This window comes from Trichosurus vulpecula, chromosome 4 (genome assembly GCF_011100635.1).
Source record: "Trichosurus vulpecula isolate mTriVul1 chromosome 4, mTriVul1.pri, whole genome shotgun sequence".
Classification (NCBI taxonomy): Eukaryota; Metazoa; Chordata; class Mammalia; order Diprotodontia; family Phalangeridae; genus Trichosurus; species Trichosurus vulpecula.
In genome coordinates this window covers 133,881,371-133,902,009 of record NC_050576.1, presented here as the reverse complement: position 1 = coordinate 133,902,009, position 20,639 = coordinate 133,881,371, and the positions used below count along the sequence as shown (strand labels likewise).

The window sequence follows — 20,639 nt, the reverse complement described above, 5'->3', positions numbered from 1 at the left end:
GTCTTCCAAGATCACACAAAGTATAAATTCCTACTAACTCAAGACTCTCCAAAATCTAGCACCTATCTACCTACCTTTTCACATATTATAAGCATTCCAGCTAAATTCCATTACTGTGCAGCCCCATTTTTCATTCTGCTCTCTTTTGTTTCTATTATTAATCAGTAAATCATTGAACAGTATTAGCTTCATGGTCATATTTATCAAGGAATCTTACACGACCTTAACAATGCATAAGAGACTTGTTGTCTGAGCAGAGTTCATAAAACTGTGTTCTGCTCTACTCAGTCAAATGTCTCTTTGTGAAAGACCAAAAAAGAAACAAACAAAAGAATAGGATCTCATATCCAATTGTCTATACTTTTAAGGCAATCACAACTATAAAATTATCAAGGATTTATATAATATTTTAAAGTTTACAAAGTGCTTTCATGTTTTCTCATTTGAACCTCACAATAACCCTTCAAGGTAGGTGATACTGTTACCCATATTCTACATATGAGGAAACTGAGGCTGAGAGAGATTTATTTGCCTACAGTCACACAGCTAAGTATCTGAAGCAGAATGTGAACTCAAGTTTTTAGCATAATATCCACTGCACCACCTTGTTGCCTCATAAACTGTTAACTGGAAAGATGTGGTCTAATGTAGAAAATCATTTTGACGGGCTTCATGAAAAGTAGCTGAAAGACAGTGTGGCTAAGCCGAGATCCTCTTAATCACCACAAAACAGCAAGAAATGGGCCAAATAAAGGGGAAAAGAAAGAATTCATCAAAATGAAAACCCAACAGAAAATCTAGGAGAGGGATTTTAGGAAAGAGTAAGGAAAAGACAAATCTTAATACAATGGAGAAATACTAAGGGATCAAAGGCTGTAAGAAGACAGCTATAAAAAAAAGGGAATGAAGAAAACTTTAGCATGTATGACCCCAGAAAAGTAAATGGCATTCCACATGCCTGCCATTCACTTTCACCTTGAGAAAAGTTAGAGCTCTCAGAATAGTATTGGGGAAAACTGAATAAACCAATGGGTGCCATGGAAACAGGGAATGAAAGAGATAGAACCAAAAATATATAAAAACAAAGTCAAAAGACAGCAAAACTAGGAGAACACATGAGGTGACTATGAACCAAAGCAACTTATCTTGAAGAGAGAGTTTAACAAAGCAATCAAAGAACCACTAGCTCCAAGAAAATCACAATGAAATAAAAAAGCTTGAATATAATATTATTTCAAGAAAGAATATAGAAAAATTTCCCAAAAGCACTGGAACTAGAGAGAAAAGCATAGACTGATAGAATATGGGAAAAAAATTACAAGTTTATCTGATAAAGGTCTGATTGGGTATCCCACAGAGCTATGCCTTTGGTGCTCTTCTCCCTGTATATCATTCCTCTTGGTGATCTCAACATGAATTCAATCATGATCTCTATGTCAGTGATTTTTAGATCTACTTATCCAGCTTTCTTTTACATTTTATCTTCCCCATTCGAATATAAGCTCCTTTAAGGCAGAGACTGTCATTCTTTCTGCTTTTATGTGTATTCCCAGTGCTTGGCACAGTGCCTGAGACATAATAAGTCCTTAGTAAATGCTTGCTGAAATTCTGAAGTACCACCTCTCACCCATCAGAACAGCAGAATTGACAAAAATGGAAAATGACAAATGCTGGAGGGGCTGTGGGAAAACAGGTATACTAATGAACTACTGTGAATTGGTCCAACCATTCTGCTTTCCAGAAGCTGAAAATTGGGAGGGAGAGGAGAATGGGGTTTTTTTAGGGGGGTAGAAGGGAATGGTAGAAAAAGTCTAGAAAATCAGGAGCAGATCTCAGAAAGGGATAAAGATATGGCTAGCCTGGGTATTTTCCTTAAAATGGAGGTTCTAGAAGGAACTAGCCAGTCAGAGGAAGGGACCATAGAGTCAAAATATATTTCCGATATCAGTGTAGGAGTGAGGGTGAGGAAGCTGCCGGTATACTGTGGAAGTGGCGACAGGAACTAGACAATCAGAAGCTCAAAACTGAGTTAATTAGAACAAATAGATCCATGCAAAACAGAACCAGCTCTGCTGAAAGCTGTGTGACAACTGGCAAGCCACTTAACCTCCGAAAGTGTCCTCTGGAAACTGGAAATAATAATAGCTTTAGTGTTTAGCCCACAGGATTGTTATGGGAATCCAAAGAGAAAATGTGTGCAAAGCATTTTGCAAACCTTGAAAATATAAGTTCTCCTTAATATTGTAAACTGGACAATTCTAAATAACAGGATTTTGGTGTTTTTACACTGTTCTGAGTTTCTTTTTTTTCCTTTTTAGCTTGCAAAACACTAGGAATTTCTATGGAGATACTGTGGTGAGGGAAGTTGGAGACCTTATCTGCAAAAGCTGTATAGGCCATAATCTCTGGCTTCTTTCAGCTAGTCTGGCTCTTTTCCTGTGTGTAAGTAATCAATTATCTGGCTACTACCATGCTAGAGTCTGCCAAAGACAGCAACAAATTCATTTCTTAGTTCCAAGGGAAAATAAGCATGGGCAGAGGAATGAAAATCTAGAGCACAGAGAGGATGCTATAGGACTTCCAATCAGGTGACACTGCCATCCCTGAAAAATCAAAATGGCAGGTAACCCAAAGCATAATGGAAATACATCTTTACTCTAAAAAACACAACTAAGGCCATGTTTGACCAGAAAAAGAATTTAGCTCATCACATAATAAAAGCAAAGGATAACACATGTGATTCACTGGTATTCATGTCATCCACAAAAAGTTAGGAGGAGACCCCAAGCAAGGATTGTTCACCTGACATTCATAGAACTCCAAGGGGCCATGAATAGATTTCAGTGGGATGATTACCTTGGAAGATGAAAAAAAAATACATCTTTAGTTTTACTAGTTTTAGTTTAGTTTTGATCTCTAGCTGGAATTTAGCATTCCTTCAATTTAAAATGAAAACAACAAAACATTCTGAGAAAGGGCCCATTTCTGCCTCCTGGATTCCTTCAGGTCCCAGATAAAATCCTACCTTCTACAAGAAGTCCCTCTTAATGCTAGTACCTTTTCTCTGTTGATTATCTCCAACTTATTCTGTATTTATCTTGTTTTTACATCAGAGCACAGATTATCTTTTGCCCTTTTTTGTAGACCTCAGTGCTTAGCACAGTATCTGGAAAATAGAAAGGGCTCAATAAATGCTTCTTGACTGACCAACCAGAATGTCAAAGGAATCACTGATATAAAAATGGCTAAGACCTCCTTCCCTAGAGGAAGGCCTCTTGCAGGTTGAGTAGATTTTGTATGGATGACTTATAAAAGGACATCACAAGATGAGAAGGCATGGATAGGGTATAACCTGTGCCAACTGAGAGTATATCCACAAAAGAAGGTGATGTATCAACAACCTATCAAAATATCCCCATGCAATCATTCTGAGAAATAACATGCTTCTGATGACAGTTTTCAATAATAATGCTAAATAAGGGTCATCAGCATAATAAATGCACAAGAAGGAACACTGTTCGTTTCATCAACTCCATTAAAAAATATTTATTAAAGACATACTACGTGAAAGACATGGCTACACACTGTCAGGTCTGGAGAATGAGCAAAACATGGAGGCTGACCTCAAGGAACTGGTATTCCAGTAGAGAGTACAAAAGTAACTATAGTACAAAATAGAAAGAAAGAGTACTATGGAAGAGGTACACAAAATGTTTGAGGATTCAAAGGAGATAGGGCATCACAACTGATCAGTGGGTTCCAGAAAAGCTTTCATAGAGAAGATGGCATTTGAGATAGGTCTTGAAGGGACTGACCTTTCAGAGACTGGACCACTGGCAGGAGAACTCACATTGAGAAGTTCAAAGATCCATGTTTCTAGACAGAGGCAAAGGCATCATTATGAAAAGCAAGAATGAAGATGAAAGAAGAGCAAAAAATGGATGGAACAAGTAGGAGGAGGTTAAAAAAAGAGGAAAGCTAGAGAAACTAGCCTTGGCAAAGGAGAAACCATCTTTCTTGCAGCTGCCTAAATAATATTACTAAAACATATGTCTGAGCAAGGCACTTTCCAGATCAGGTTTCTCTTGGATGTACAATGCAATAAAACTCTTCCCCTTGGTTTTTAAAGCCATAAGCAGTCTGGCTCTTGTGTACTTTACAGGCTTACCGAACATTACTCCCTTTTATGTATTCTCTGATCCAGCTAAACGTCCCTGATTGTATTCCCATTTTAAAACATTCCATCTCCCATCTCCTATCTCCATTCCTTTGCAGGGGAAGTCTCCCAGGCCTGAGACATATTCCTCTCTTACCTACTTCTCACAGAATCCTCACCTTCCTTCAAAACTCAGTCCAAGTGACATCTCCCAGAGGAAGCCATCATGATTTCCCCAGCTGCTAGTGCCCTCCTCCTGTAAATTACTTTGTATGATTTATATTTAATTTTCTATGCATATGTTGCCCCCAATAGACTGTAAGCTCTTAAAGGCAGAAGCTATTTTTATCTTTAAATCCCCAGTTCCTAGGAAAGTGACTAACAATATTGTAGATGTGTTTAACAAATGGTTTTTGAAGGAAGGAAAGATACAGAAAGTTTTGGAAATAAAGAGGAAAACTGATTGTGTTGCCATAATAATAAACGTTCACCTGCTGAGATTAAGGGAAGTAGCAGATGGGTTTGAGAAGACTGTGAAAAGTCTGAAGGGAAATGTTACAAGAAGCCAACAAAAGATAACTAAAGTATTCTGGGGCATAGGTGAGGGCTTTGTCAAGAAAAGTTAATGAGAGAAGAAACACAAACAATACACTTAGTCTCTTCTTTTAACCTGCATCCTCTCCCAAGAAAGACCCAAGATCAAACAAACTGTGATCGTGTAACCTGATATTGCTGGATAAATTAGCTTAAAATAACATATTATGTACACTAATGAGTTCTCTGCAAAATGTAGTAGGAGATATGTCCCACTGCATGGACTGAGGAAGAGAAACTCCCTATGTATTAAGCTTCCAATCACTGAGTAGGCATGCAGCCCTTGTAGGAGACAAAAAAAATCTGCACTAGTTGTGTGTGTGTGTGTGTGTGTGTGTGTGTGTGTGTCTGTCCTGCAAGGTCGTTTGATGGAAAACAAATGTCCCATCTTCTAGCCTCCAAATGGCAATGCCACATGTAACTACAGGTTGTCAAGTGAATGGAGATCTGAAAATTTAGGATCCTCAAAAGAAAAGCAGGCCAAGCAGGATATCTAACAGCTACAGGTGGTTGACAAGAATAAATGAAAACCTAGCTTAAAATCTCTCCAGAGCTGGAAATACATGGCAGAGATTCAGTAATAGTGGGCAGAGGAGACATTATGCTTATTATTTGAAATGTTTACTGAATACTACTCTAATCTATGAGTGCTGTGTCAAATGCAGAAAGAGGCAGCATCTTCCTACTGAACTTGATCAAAATGGACAAAGTAGAAAATAGAAGAGCCATGGTAGGAAGATGCTCAAAATACAGGTGTGGTGGTTGTTCCTCCTTTGTCTTTGAAGAGGACCAATGACATTGAAGGGAATGTCTTGGATTTAAGTGAGGCTGAGCTGTACAAATTCACCAGCCTCACTCTCTCTTCCAGAGTCATTGAAGTCCCATGGCAGGACAAAAGTCAAGACGACTGACAACAGCTTGGGATGCAGTGGATTGCTTTGGCGTCTTCAATGCCTAAGCTCTAAATGCTCCATAGTGCCTGCTGCAGCCACCTTCATGGCCATTGAAACAAACTGTTCTCATCCACCTATTCTTCTGGAGGAAGTCTTTGCATATTTGGGATACACATTCCCCTAATTCACTGATGAGTTCAAGGCCTGGGGATAAACCTCAACCTGGTTTAGCCCATCTGCTGAGATGGCGACCGCTGTGCATGCTACAGCTTTGTGGAGTCACAGGCAAGAGTTGGGTGACAGGTAAACACCAAAGGTGTGGTAGTAGAAAAAAACAGACACAAGTTATTTGGCTTTAAATTCCAACCATGAATCTTTCTCGCTAGGTTTTTTCCATAGGCAAGAATTATTAAGTGGGCACCGTCTGTGCCAGATTGTTGTTGTTGTTCCTCCTCCATTCTCAAAGAGGACCAATGACATCACAAGAGTTATGTACTGACTTGTACTTGAATTTAAATGAGGCAGAGCCAGAGCCACACAAAATCATCAGCCTCACTCTCTCCTCAGCGGAACCCAGTAACAAGACAAAAATCAAGACAACCAGTGCACATTGTGCTAGGCATGGCAGACACAAAATCAAAAACAAAACAGTCCCTACCCACATGGAGCTTACAAGTTAACTTCTGTGTACCTCTTTCTCTCTCACTTAATCTCGCAGTACCTTGGTTTCCATGTCTATAAAATAAGGATGATATCTGCAGTACCCACTTCATGGGGTTCTTTTCATTACCAAATGGCATAACACATGTAAAGGGCTTTGAAAACCTTAGGACACGATTCAATTTCCTGTTCCACTATTCCTATTATTAAAGGACATAAGTTAAGTAAAACAAACAAGCAAATCAAATTTTTATTTCTTTAGAAAATGGCAGCCACTGTCTCCTGGACAACTAAAGGACCATTCCATACCAAAAAAAAAAAAATATAGCAAGAGTAAGATAGGTAAGGACTATTCCATGAAGGAAGAAAATTACAGGATCATAAGATCCCAGAATCACAGATGTAGAGCTAGAAAAGATCTTAGAAATAACCTAGCCTAACATCTCATTTTACAGAGGAGGAAACTCGGGCCAAGAGAGGTTCAGTGATTTGCCCAAGGTTATAAAAATCCTTGTTAACTCCAGAATTTAAACTTGGGCCCTCTGACTATAAACTCTTTCCAAAGTACAAAATGTCAAATGACTTAAGAGGTAAACTGATGCAACCCCTTTATTTAAGATCCAGGTACTTCTTGTATGACAACATAACCACTCCTCATACTCCTTGCAAACTCATCATCTACATATAACACACCCCCAACTTGCAGGGTTTCCCAAGGTTTTGCCCTAGGCCTCAATCTCCCCCTAAAGGCCCACTCTTTGTAATCTCATGGACCTTCATGGATTCAACCATCACCTCTGTTCAGATGACTCAGAACTATCTATCCATCCACAGCCTCTCCTCTGAGTTTCAGTTCCACAACACCACCAAGTAAACAAAAAAAAAAAATAGGTGTCTTAGACTTAAACTTAACAGACCCAAAACTGAATTCATTATCTTTCTCCCCAAACTTCCTTAACTTTGTCAAAGGCAACACTATGCTTCCAGTCTCCCAGATTCATAAGTTTGGCATCATCCTCAACTCCCTACTCTCCCTCACCTCAAACATCCAATCAGTGGCCTCATCTTGCCGGTTCTATCTTCACAACATCTCTCACAATCAACCCCTATTCTCTACTCCAGTAGCTACCACCTTAGTTGAGACCCTCATCTGTTCCCTACATTACTAAAAGAGCTTCCTAATTGGTCTCCCCACCTCAAGTCTCTCACCAATTCTATCCATTCTACACCCTGCCGCCAAAGTGATTTTCCTTAAGTGCCAATCTGACCATGTGGCTTCCCTAATCAATCAACTCAAATGGCTCCATTTTGCCTCCTAGGATCAAATATAAACTCCTCCGTTTAACTTTTAAAACCATATACAATCTGGTCCCAATCTGTCTTTCCAGCCTCATTGAACATTACTCTCCTTCCCTCACTCTGTAGTGCAGTCATATTGGCCTTCTCTTTTTTTCCCTCATACATGACATTCCGTTCTCTATCTCTGAGCCTTTGGACTTGCCTTCTACATGCCTGGAATATACTCTCTTCTAATCTCTGCCTCATATCATCCTTCTCTTCTTTTAAAATGCAGTTCAAGCACCATATTCTTACATAAAGTTTTTTCTAGATCCAATTTTTAATGCCCTCCACTCAAACTAAAGTTGTATTTTATTCTTTTCTATAAAATTATATTTATTCACTTTTATCTATGATGCATATTTATATGTGTGTGTACATATATAATATACGTATTACAGAGTGAGAGAGAGAGAGAGAGAGAGAGAGAGAGAGACTATTCAGTCATTTCAGTCATGTCCAACTCTTTATGAAGCCATTTGGGGCTTTCCTGGCAAAGATACTGCAGCAGTTTGCCATTTCTTTCTCCAACTCATATTACAGATGAGGAAACTGAGGCAAACAGGACTAAATGACTTGCCCAGAGTCACATAAGTGTCTGAGGCCAGATTTGAACTCAAGAAGGTGAGTATTCCTGACTTCTGACCCAGTACTCTATCTACTGTGCCATCTGGCTGCATATACATTTATAAACATATACACATACATACATATAAGTACATAAACGTGTTGTACAAATGAGAATGTAAGTTTCTTAAGAATAGAGATCATATCTTTCTTTCTATACCCAGCAGCTAGCACAGTGCTTAATAAATACCTGTTGATTGATAATTTCATCATAGAACAACCCTAACACACACATTCTAGCTGAAGAACCAAAACAAACATGAAACTCTTGAGTAATTTTCTTCCATTTTATTATAGTGGATATAGCACAGCAGAGAGGAGTGCTGGGCCTGGAGTCAGGAACACCCAAGTTCAAATTCTGCCTAAGACACTTACTAGCTGTGTGATCCTGGGCAAGTCACTTAACCTCCATTTGCTTTAGTTTCTTCAACTTAAAATGGAAGTGATAATAACACTATCTCACAGGATTGTTGTAAAGATCTAATGAGATAATCACTGCAAAGGGTTTAGCATAGTGTCTGGCACATAGTAGGTACTATATAAATGCTCATCTTCCTCCCCTTCACTAGCAAAGAATCAAAAAGTCAAACCAACAAGGATTGACAAAGGAAGATGACCTCACCTCATATAAGTATGTGAGAGGCACACTGGAACATAGTTTTTCTATTTCCATCTTTACGCAGAGAGTTTTCATCAACCATTAACCACTAGGACAGGGGTGGGGAACCTGCAGCCTAGATAGTGGATGGAATGTCATGTATGAGGCAAAAAAAAAAAAGAGAAGGCCAATTTGACTGCACTACAGAGTGAGGGAAGGAGGGTAATGTTCAATGAGGCTGGAAAGATAGATTGGGACCAGATTGTGTAGGTTTTTAAAAGTTAAATGGAGGAGTTTATATTTGATCCCAGGAGGCAAAATGGAGCCATTTGAGTTGATTGAGTAGGGAAGCCACATGTGGCCCCCTAGGTCCTCAGGTATAACCCTTTGACTGAACCCAAACTTCACAGAATAAATCCCCACAATAAAAGGATTGTTCGGTAAAACTTGGACTCAGTCAAAAGGCTGCACCCAAGGGCCACAGGTGGCCTTGAGGCCACAGGTTCCCCACCCCTGTCCTAGGATGATAAATTGCAAGCCTTATATGACGGATATTGTGTGACTCAAATCAGATAACGGATATAAACCATTTTACAAACTTCTAAGAACAACATAAATGCCAATTATCATTATTATTTTTAACCTACAGACACTAGGCTTCCAGTCTGCTGACTTTCTTCCCTTACCCTTCTACTGTTGAGCTCAAGTAATGTTTATAGAGCAATAAAGGGGTTGGTGGTAAATATTTAACAACCAGGCTGGGGTAAAAAAAAATGCATGGATGCATACTTTTAAATCAATTTAATCTGAATTACCAACACTTTCCAAAGTCTAGACAATCAACAAAATAATAAATCAAATCCTGATTTGTAGTGATTGCTGATTTCTAAGGTATATAAAAAACACTCAAATTTTAATAATTATGAGCTAGTTAGAGCTGGCTCCAGCACACACCTGCTTTAAACTCTCTTCCAGTTAGAATTGTCTTCAAAATTAGACACAAGTCAATCGTCTCTTAAGATTCTCAAGACATGTGCAATTAAACATCATTCTGAAGCAAGGCATATAGCTACTTGTGAAATGAACAAAAGAGTGTGGCTTCCTCCATTATTACTGCTTGGGGTACGGTATTCTACAAACTGACTTATTAAATCACACTGTTAAGTGCTTACTAATGTGGGATTAATTTTCTACCCATCAAAAATGAATCAAGTCATTCCACAACTAAGCATAAAATGTAAACCCAAGTACATGATTCACATTTCTAAAGAGGTTTGTAATTATCAACATAAAATAGAGCCTCTCTCTGCTAATACAGTACTTTTTAAAAGTGTGTAAACTGCAATTTGATGCAATGCCCAGCTGCTAATTTTGCTGAGCAATTAACTCAATTAGAAGTGCACACATTAATGAATCAAATGAAATCCAGCAGAGGTGAAATAAAGCTCGTGGAATTTGATTGAAATTGGTTTGCTATCACCATCATTACTCTTTTTCTTTTCATTTTTTTTGGGGGGGGGTTGTTTGTTTGTTTGGAGGACTCCTTTCAGGCCATATCTGAATGCTCTGAACTGACTGATGTGAGCACCACCTGTGATGCACACAGTGGGACCCTAAAGGGATTCTATCCACTCCTATAAACCAGGTACCTCCTTGGTTTATAACTTCCCTTCTCACAGATGAATTATCTCCATTTTAAAGAGACAGGAAATGAGGAAAGGAAAAAAAATATAAGGCCACTCTAGCTAAAACTCTCTGCTCCAGAGTGTCAGAAAATATAGAAAACCCAGCAGAAGTTAGCTCTGTCCCTTCAACTTCCTATAATTCAGTAGCTTCCACTTTATGAAGCAGAAGGAAAAAAAAAAAACCAATCTCCCTAAGCTACCCCTGGAAGCTTCAATCTGCCTTTGATAAAGTAGGTTTTCAACAAATGTTTCTTAGATGAATTTTCAATGAATATGGCAGCCACTTACATGGGAAACTGCTAGTGGTATTACGTGCAAAAGAGTTGCTGGGACGCTTTAATGGCAAAAGGAAGAGACTCAAGATTCCCTCCCCCCTCCCCATCTCTCTTCCCTCTGGTGTAACTTAGCCCCATCGATTCTTCATGTTCCCAATGAAACAAAAGCACATCAGGTACAAGATCCAAAGATACCCTACTCAATTTAAGCCCTGCCTTACTGGGCCTTGAAAAAACAAATCAAGCAAGGGTCATAAAACTGACCCTGTGGGTGAGAGGCACAGAGAGACTCAGTGTTACAAATAGCCTGTTCTCAAGGACCTCAAATACACCCAGAATCCCATAGCCAGCTTCACTACAATAAATGCTATACTAAACCAAACCAGCAAACCAAAGCTCTGTCCCCCTAAGGTATGCACATTATAGATTTTATGCTACCAACTCACAACCATTATATTAATTTTCCTCCCAAATGCTTTCGCCTCCTGTTCATTACCATTCATAGCTCAGCTTGTCAGTTTAATCCTGTGCGACTTTTTAGGTATCTTCAATAATTACACTGTTTAATGCTCTACCTTTAGGTAGAGATAAACAGAGCCATTTAAATGCATTCTTCCAGGCCATCTCAGATTCCTACACATGCTTCACACAGATACACACACACACACATGAGCTAGTCTTATTTCATCCAGTAATATTTTTCATCTCACTTGCTATTTTCCCATTATCTTCTACAGTAAATCTGACCATGGCATTATTATGGATGCCACAGTAAATAGCTAATATATGTTGTACACACATGTGCTCTATAATGAATCAAAATGACATACCCCCACCCTACCTTGCTTCCTCCACTCTTTCTAATCACATAATGGCCATTTTTCTTTATTGCTGTACAGAAAGAAATAAGTGACATAATAAAGATGGCTTCTTCACAAAAATGGTACAAAAAAATTCCAAATGCAACAGTTTATCAGTAAGAGATATTTATGTGGTTGCCAGAACGTGTCAGAAGTAAAGCTAAAAGGTTTGTGTTACAAATGATATGCTAATACTGTGTTCACTACATGTAGTTCTTCCTAACCTATGATTATTACTTTAATCACCAAATTAAATTTGGCTTGAAGAAAACAGGTAAGATTTCACATGGACTTACATTTCTTGAGTGCTTTCTATTTACTACCTTTATAGTACTACTTTTAAAACTCTTACCTCCCCCTCTCCCCCCGAAAAAGTATTTTTCTGGCTCTATCAGAGTATATAATCTAAAAACAAAATACATGAGAAATGAGATGGGGGAAATATTTCAGTTATTCTTATCTTTTTATGTCTTTCCATGGGAAAAAGATATAGTGGGTGGAGTGTTTTTATTTTGTTTCTCCCCTTATTGAGGCCCACAAACAAGTTGGCTCTTGTAGCCAATTCCATCTTCTTGTGTCTGAAGACCTCTAATGAAGGACAAGACCTCCTCACAGGGGTTAAAGAGAAGGTTCTGGGAACAAAATGAGGTTTCCAAGGAAACTGCCATTTGGATAAGAGAAGACAGAAAGAAAGAACTGGGAAGACAAAAAAAAAGGCTAAAGTCACCTAGCAGAAAAATTTAAAAGAAAATCAGAGAAGGAAAAAAGTCCTAGAAGAAAAACCAGGCCTACAGCAGCTGAAAGACCAACAAAAGAGAGCGAAGGAGCTACTATGTGTGGCTATTATTATGTAAGGCTGAGACCAATACTATCCCACTCAATTTCAGTCTTGATAACCTAAGGAAGTGAGAAAGTGTCTGAAATAATCTGTAACTCATGGGTCTTGGACTTACTACACTAAATTAGAAGCCTTAGACTAAGGGCCTCCAATTTAGAATGATTTTGCACAACAATCATGCCTACACAGGCTGGGGAAACTTGGCCACACCTCAATGATTTTCCATAAATTATCAATCAATGAGAGAATTTATTTTCCTGAAATTGAAGGAAGTATGGCTTTCTAATACATCCCTGAGGAGGAAGCATGGAGGGAGGAGGAAGAGGGGCAGAAAGGAGATGTTTTGGCTTTGGCCAGTTCTCCTTTCTTTCCCTTCTTTATCCAGAAGGAGACCTTTCAAGCTTTGAAGGGTCCAGAGAAAGTTGAATTTCCCAACTCCACATCCTTGACACATCATGGTACTACAAGGAGTGTAGTAAAGAAACGACATTATGCCTTAGAGGAACTTCTTGAGCACCCCACAAATGGGAGGAAAGAACTTCCAGAAATCAGGAGCAATGACTTACTCCTTATCTACTAGGCTTGAAAAGTTCTTCCCCTGTATTGTGTATGTACTTCTGGGAAAGTGTCTCATGAACCTCTAAGGGGATGATATATTCAAATTTTCTTAAGGGGCCACCATAGTAAATATACTTAAATTAAATGCATTCTTCCAGGCCATCTCAGATTCCTACACATGCTCCACACAGATATGCACACACACACACAATAAAAACTATTTAAGACTGGCTGACTAATTGATTCTCAAATGATAATCTTAGTATGCACACCAGCGGGGACATTTGCCAAAGGCATTAAAAATGATTCCTGAGCCCTCCAGGCCACCGCTAGAACCTTGAGGGAGAGAAATAACCATGCTCTGGGGATCTGACTCATCTATGAGAGTGGGAATGGGAATAAGTATCCTCAGAGGTTGCATGGGCTAAAAGTAGCAATGAGGACAATGATAACCAAGTTACAGATTACCACAAGAGAATGTGAAAAGAAGAATAAGGCACTTCAGGAGAAAATACGGAGCTATCTATACAAATCAAGTCAGACAAAGTCATAAAGTAGAGCTTTACAAATTCATTCATTCTTCATTCACTCTACTGGCCAAGGAATCAATCCATAAATATTTACTAATATGTCAGGTGTCAGGAACTAGTAGTTATATTTACAAAAACAAAATTCTTAAAGTCCCTGACTTCATGGAATTCACATTCTATGGGGAAAACAAAATGTACACATATGAATCAATACAAAATATATTCAAGGTAAAAAAATACAAGGTAATTTGAGAGGGAAGCATTGGTAACTCAGAGAATCAGGAAAAGATTCATGTAGGAAGTGGTGTTTGAGCTGAACTTTGAAGGAGGCTAGAGATTTGATAAGGAAGACCAATACTGAAGAGATAATGTTCAACCACAGTCAAGTCAAAAGGCATTTATTAAGCTCCCACTATATACCAAGTATTCTGCTTAAGCTCAGAGGATATAAAGAAAGGTAAAAAAAAACAGTCCCTACTCTCAAGGAGCTCACAATCTATGGTGGAAACAACATTCAACAAGCACTTACAAACAAAATATAGACAGCATAAATTGGAGATAATCTCAGAGGGAAGGCACTAAGGTTAAGGAGGATCAGTAAAAATTTGTTGCAAAGAGAGGAATTTTGACTGAGACTTGAAGAAAGCCAGAGAACTCATTAAGTGGAGGTAAGGTTGACAGAGCTCTAGACATCGGGGAGAGTTCTTGAAAAATCATGGAGTCTAGAGATAGAATGTCTTTTGAGATCAACATCAAGGAGTCTGTGGTCAATGGATCACAGAGATCATCTAGTTCAAAATAATTCCTTTTACAGACCAGGAGACTGAGGCCTTGAGTGGTGAAATATAATGAGCAATATGACACAGTAAATATGGGTTTGGAGTCAAATGACATAAGTTACGGTCAGAATTCTGCTATGTAATACGTAGAAAACCCCGAGTTAGTCTCTCTGGGCCTTAAGTTTACTCACATTTGTAAAACTGAAGGGCTTTGATGATCTTTAAGGACCCTTCCAGGTCTAAATTCTATTCCTTCTACAATCCAGGATTATGCAGCTAACAGTAGAAAATCCAGAACTAAAAATCTAGCCTTGAAAAATATTCTTTCATAGGACATGATAGCATAACAGGAATGTCACTGGGAAGAATTAGTACATCTTAGAATGAAGAAGGGGAAAAGGCCTTACAGTAGCAAGGAGATGCAAGAGTATATATGAAAAAAGGGGAAGAATGATGTAAGAGCAACAAATCATACTGAAGTAGTCTTTCTAATCAAATTAAAAGAAGAGGCATTTTATTAGACAGTAATTGCATTTATTACTAAGTGATTAAGCATAAAGTTAACCAGAAAGGTCATGTTGAAAATTAATTTAAATACCTTTTAAAGAGTTCCAGAACAAGTTTCAAAGAGTTTAATGCTGTAGAAAGGGAGATGAGATATTCATAAGCCAGGGGAAACAAAAAAATGGAAGAGTTAAATATCCAAAATCCTTCACTTATCCATGAAGAGGAGTCAAGATTTTTCAACTTTACCTGACATTCTGAGCCACAGTATCTGGCAACTTTGCATTGAGAACATCGAAGCAGCTTTTCCTTCCTGTTTAAAAAACAAACAAAGCCTATATTAGGACATGAGAGAGTTACATATTCTCCAATTACTTGAATGTAATTCAAATGATGAAAGCAAAGTGGCATCAATCAGTCAAGTCAGTAAGTCAAGACATCACCCTGTGATTTCATTGGTCCTCTTGAAAAATAAAGGACCAACAACAACAACCAGTCAGTCAATAAGTATTTATTGAGCACCTACTATGTCCCAGGCACTATGCTAAGTACTGGGGATACAAAGAAAGGCAAAAGACAGTCCCTGCTCTCAAGGAGCTCACAGCCTAATGGGGGAAACAACACATAAATAAACTATGTACAAAGAAGACATAGACAAGATAAATAGGGTATAATCAACAATAGGAAAGCACCAGCATCACTTTGGTGCTCCTTTGCTTTGTCTTGCCAGGTACCAGGTCTCCTCTACTCGTCTTCTTGTCTCCTCTTCGTGCCTCTTCAGCAAAAGTGTCATCTACTCCCCTACTTCCAGCTCCCCTTTATCTGCCTTCTCCTATCAAAATGGAAGCTCCACAGAATCAAAAGAACATTGTATACAGTTACAGCCACATTGATAGACTTGGCTCTTCTCAGCAATGCAAGGTTCTAAGACAACTACAAAAGGCTCATGATGGAAAATACTATCCACATCCAGAAAAAGAATGATGGAGTCTGAATGCAGATCGAAGCATACTGTTTGTTCTCTCTCTTTTTTGTTTTGTTTTGTTGCTTCTTTCTCGTGGTTCACTCCATTGGTTATAATTCTTCTTTACAACATGACTAATGTGAAAATATGTTTAATGTGAATGTATATGTAGAGCCTGTATCAGATTGCATGCCATCTTGGGGAGGAGAGTGAGGGGCAGAAAATTTAAAACTCAAAAGCTTGTAGAACTGAATGTTGTAAACTAAAAATTAATTAATTAATTTTTAAAAAAGAATAGAAGCTCCATTAGTGTAAGAAATGTCCTGCTTGTTTTATTTGTATCTTCAGGTTTAACAAAGTGTCTGGAATATTTTTGTTTTTGTTCAGTCATTTCAATCATGCCCAACTCTTTGTGACCCCCATTTGGGATTTCCTTGGCAAAGATACTGGAGTGATTTGCCATTTCTTTCTACGGTGGATCCAGCGAGTCCATTTTGTCAGGCAATCAGAGGTTCAGTTATTTGCCCAAGGTCCCAAAATTATCAAGTGTCTGAGGCTGAATTTGAACTCAGGTCTTCCTGACTCCAGATCCAGGGCTCTCTCCATTGAGCCACCAGCTGCCTCGCTGCCTATATGCCTGGCATATAGTAAGTACTTATTAAATGCTTTATCTATTTGAAAAATGATCTTCCCTTCCCCAGAGCTCTCCTATTGGACTATTCCAACAGCTCCTGCCTCTCCTCTCTCCAATATACATGCTTCACACAGTTGCCAACTTTGTATTGCTAAAGCACATGTCTGGTTATCATTTCCCTGCTTCAGGGGCTCCCTATTAACTCTAATATCAAATACAGACTTCTCTGTTCAACATTTAAAGCCCTTCATAATCTGGCTCCAGCCTTCTTTCCAGACCTATTGAACATTTTTCTTTTTTACACACTATGTTTCAGACAAACTAGCCCACTTGCATGTATAAAGACAGCCTTTGCTAGACATGACTTTCATCCCTCAATTCTCTGTCTCTGCATAGGTTAGCCATCTACAATGAACAGGATGCACTCCCTCTTCATTGCCTCTTAAAATCCTTGGCCCCACCCCCCAGTTTAGCTCAAGTGCTACCTCCAACATGAGGACTTTCCTGATCCTTGTTCCCCACCTCCCCTCCATTGCTACTGTTCCCTTCCAAAATGATTTTGTATTTACTTTGTATATATTTTATATTAGACATATACATCTACATGCTATTTCCACCAAAAGGATGTAAGCCCACTGCAGACAGGAAATGTTTTGTTTTTGTCTTTGTATCCCTACCACCTAACATAATTGTCCTCTTGTCTTTTAGCTAACCTAGGTAACTCACAAGCATCTCCCATCTCCAGTCTCTCGTACTTTTTGCAGGAAGCCTTCTCAAATCCCCTCGGTGTTAGTGCTTCCTCTGGCTTCAAATCACCTTGTATTAAGTTGTGTCTCTCCCCACCACAGGACAGCTAGGTGGCGCCTTAGTGCATAGAGTGCCAGACCTGGAGTTAGGAAGACATATTCCTGAGTTCAAATCTGCCCTCAGACACTTACTAGTTATGGTGATCCTGGCCAAGTCACTTCACCCTGTTGGCCTCAGTTTCCTTAACTGCAAAATGAGCTGGAGAAGAAAAAGGCAAACCACTCCACAGTCTTTACTGAAAAAATCCCAAATGAGGTCACCAGGAATCAGACATGACCGAACAACAACTCCCCTCAATTTCTACCAAGTAATGAGCCTTTTAGAGGTCAGAGGTCTTTTTTTATTTTTTGTCAATGTATCCCAGAACTGAATAAATATGATATAGGCACTTAAACATTTATGGAATTGAAATAAATTGAATCCCCAAAATTATGTCCCCCAAATTACTTGGATAACAGAAATGGAAAAGAAAATGTGAATTATAAAATGAAAAAATAAGGCTCAGAATTATTATAAATTATGCTTACTTTGGGACCACAGGGTGTGTATTCCATAATAAAACTATGATTCCCATCAGCTATTAAGTGCCTTCTTTACCACCACTTCTTCTTAGGAAAAAAAAAAGATTTGTTCTAAAAAATAAGGGGGAAAAATCAAAATTCTGAAGGTAGAACTAACATGATATTTACTGTCACTTCCAGACTTCTGATGCATGCCTTCTGGTGAAGGGACTCTACTTGAGTAGGTAAGATAAGGTAAAAATGTTCATTGTTACTTAAAAAATTCTCTTCTACAATAGGAGATGAGAGAAATGACTATTAAATAACTAATTGTTAATAATGGGGAGACACAGGATTTCTGAAACTTTATTCTCTACTCAGCCAAGGCAGCATTTGAAAGACCTTGATGACAATGAGATTGGATGAACTTTCTCCTCAATCTCTTTAGACCCCCCCAGGTGAGAAAGCTCAGGTTTGGATGAGGATAAATTCATCGATTAGATTGCCCAAGGCTGCAGGTGGTTCGGAAGTAAAAGACAAAATCAAAGTCACTCCCTCAGCCCTCATTAGAGTGGGTCCACCTTCATTATAATATTCATTCTCTCGTTACTTGTTAACAAATCAGTCCATTGCCTCCCTCAGGAACACCAGCTCTTCCTAGGGCATATAAGTATTCAGTGGGTTCCATGAGGGGTCTTTAGTATTCAAGAATGTCACTGACCCTTTTTATTCATTATATGCTAGCATGATTAATAAAATGATTAATTACCCAGAAACTACACCTCTCGAACTTTTTAAATGTCACAGAGATAAGAAAGAAATCTCTCCTGAGTGAAAATATAATATACTCAGAATAATTTGGGAAATCTCTCCTAAATGAATGTTTTAGTCAACATCTTGCCTTAGAACTGAGGCCATTTTTACATTATATGTAATTGAGACAATGGTCTTCCCAGTGGCAGCAGGCATATCAGAAACAACAGGAAACTTTGACTCTCTCCCACCTCAATGTTTCTAGTGACTAACAGGGTGAGTGTGTTGACCAAGCCTCAAAAAGAATCACCAAAATATGTTAAGGGAGTTAGGAGTTGAAAGGGGGGATAGTAATCAATTCCTGTACCCTGAGACAGAAAGGATGTGAATGAAATTTAAAATGACTAACTGGGCTATAAGTAGGACTAGGAATTCAGGGACGTATTACAGCTCTTTCAGAATGTCAGCACCTAGTCCAACATGCCCATAAAAAGGACCTTTAAGATAGCTGCCAAAACCTCAGAATTGCCATTCTCAAAGGAAGGTCCCTAATCCTTACACTTTGGTTGTTGTTCAGTCATGTCCTACCCTTCAAGACCCCATATGGGGTTTTCTTGGCAAAGACGCTAGAGTGGTTTGTCATTTCCTTCTCCAATGGATTAAGGGAAACAGAGGGTATGTGACTTGCCCAGGATCACACAGCTGGTGAGTATCTAAAGGCACATTAGAACTCAGGTCTTCCTGACTTCAAACCCATTGCTCTACCCACTCTGCTACCTAACTGTCTCCAACCCTTATCCTAGGGATTCCAACTCTAGTAAAATCCTATTCTAGTAGGAGCAACTACATTGCATTCACAGCTTTCCTGACTCAGGGTATAAGCATTAAGTCTCTCACCACATACACACAGTGAGTTGGTAACTGGAAATAAATATCTCCAGCCCCGCCCATCAAATCTACCAAATCCCATCATCTTTGACTCCCCTCCTCTACCCTTTTACCCAAGACCAGGGGCCAGACAACTCAAATTATTTAGAGGATCTAAAGCTTCACTAAGGAACTAGAAACACTGGGTTAAGGGGGAGGGGAGATGTTGGGGCCAGCAAAGCTAGCCTAACAAAGTAAAAAATGTTCTCATTACCTGCAAATTGGCACACATCAAAACTGGGACAATTGTGGTGTCTATGAATGGAATTAAGGACTGGGGGAAATCTTACAAAACCATGCCCTAATTCAAAAAGTTCATATACAATAGCTATTTGAAAATGAACTTTTAAAACAGTTTCTAGTTACCATACTGTGATATAAACATGGTAGAACATGATTTTAAGATCCTAATTTTAAAAAAAAGACAAAACTAGCTTTCTTCAATTCACAATGCCAGAGGTTGTTGAAATAGCTGTTTGTATTTATGATCCTGCCATCACAGCTTCATATGCTGCTCACAACCAATTAACACTGAGACCATAACCAAGACAGATTCCATCATTCTAGACTCTCTTCCCAAGGCCTGTCACTAGAACAGTCTGCCCTTATTAACTTGGTTCCACAATCAATGAAGTGTTCTCTTTTCTTACTACTGATGTACAGATTCAAGATGGCTTGTGGAAAGATCAGAGATGAGCAGGGTAAGAGCAATGCTTCATTCTCTCCCTAACTCACATACCTACAATTTGCTGCATCGATGAATTTTAACATGGAAATTGAGCAAAGCAAATAGCATGATGATTCAAAACACTTAAATAATTTACTTCCCATTTAATGTATAATATAAATTCTTTAAAATGAGTTATTCATACAGTTTTGGCTTATTTTTATGCATTAAGCTACTAAGTAATGCAAATTTAAATATTCCAATTTTAAAAAATGATCAACTGAACCCAAGAGAAAAGATTGGATTGGAAAGGACTGGAACCAAGAAGAGAGGCAAAAAAATAGTCTGAGTGAACCAGTGTAGCCAGAATGGCCTTTGTTTTCTTTGAATGACTCAGTTTACCTCATTGAGCTTCCCTGGACGCTGGGGCTTGCTCTTCCGGGGCAGGACCACAACTTCCTGTGTGATGAGTCATGGGGCTGGCTGAGGGGA

General features: G+C 38.7%; 1 protein-coding gene across 1 annotated transcript in view; it reads right to left on the bottom strand.

The window, feature by feature from the left end:
* The window catches only part of SMYD3 (SET and MYND domain containing 3), a 1,057,397-nt gene that overhangs the window by 834,744 nt on the left and 202,014 nt on the right, over window positions 1–20,639 (bottom strand). The window contains exon 2 of the mRNA XM_036758267.1: window positions 15,145–15,208. Coding sequence (XP_036614162.1) covers window positions 15,145–15,208 — 64 coding nt within the window. The remainder of the gene's footprint in view (window positions 1–15,144; window positions 15,209–20,639) is intronic.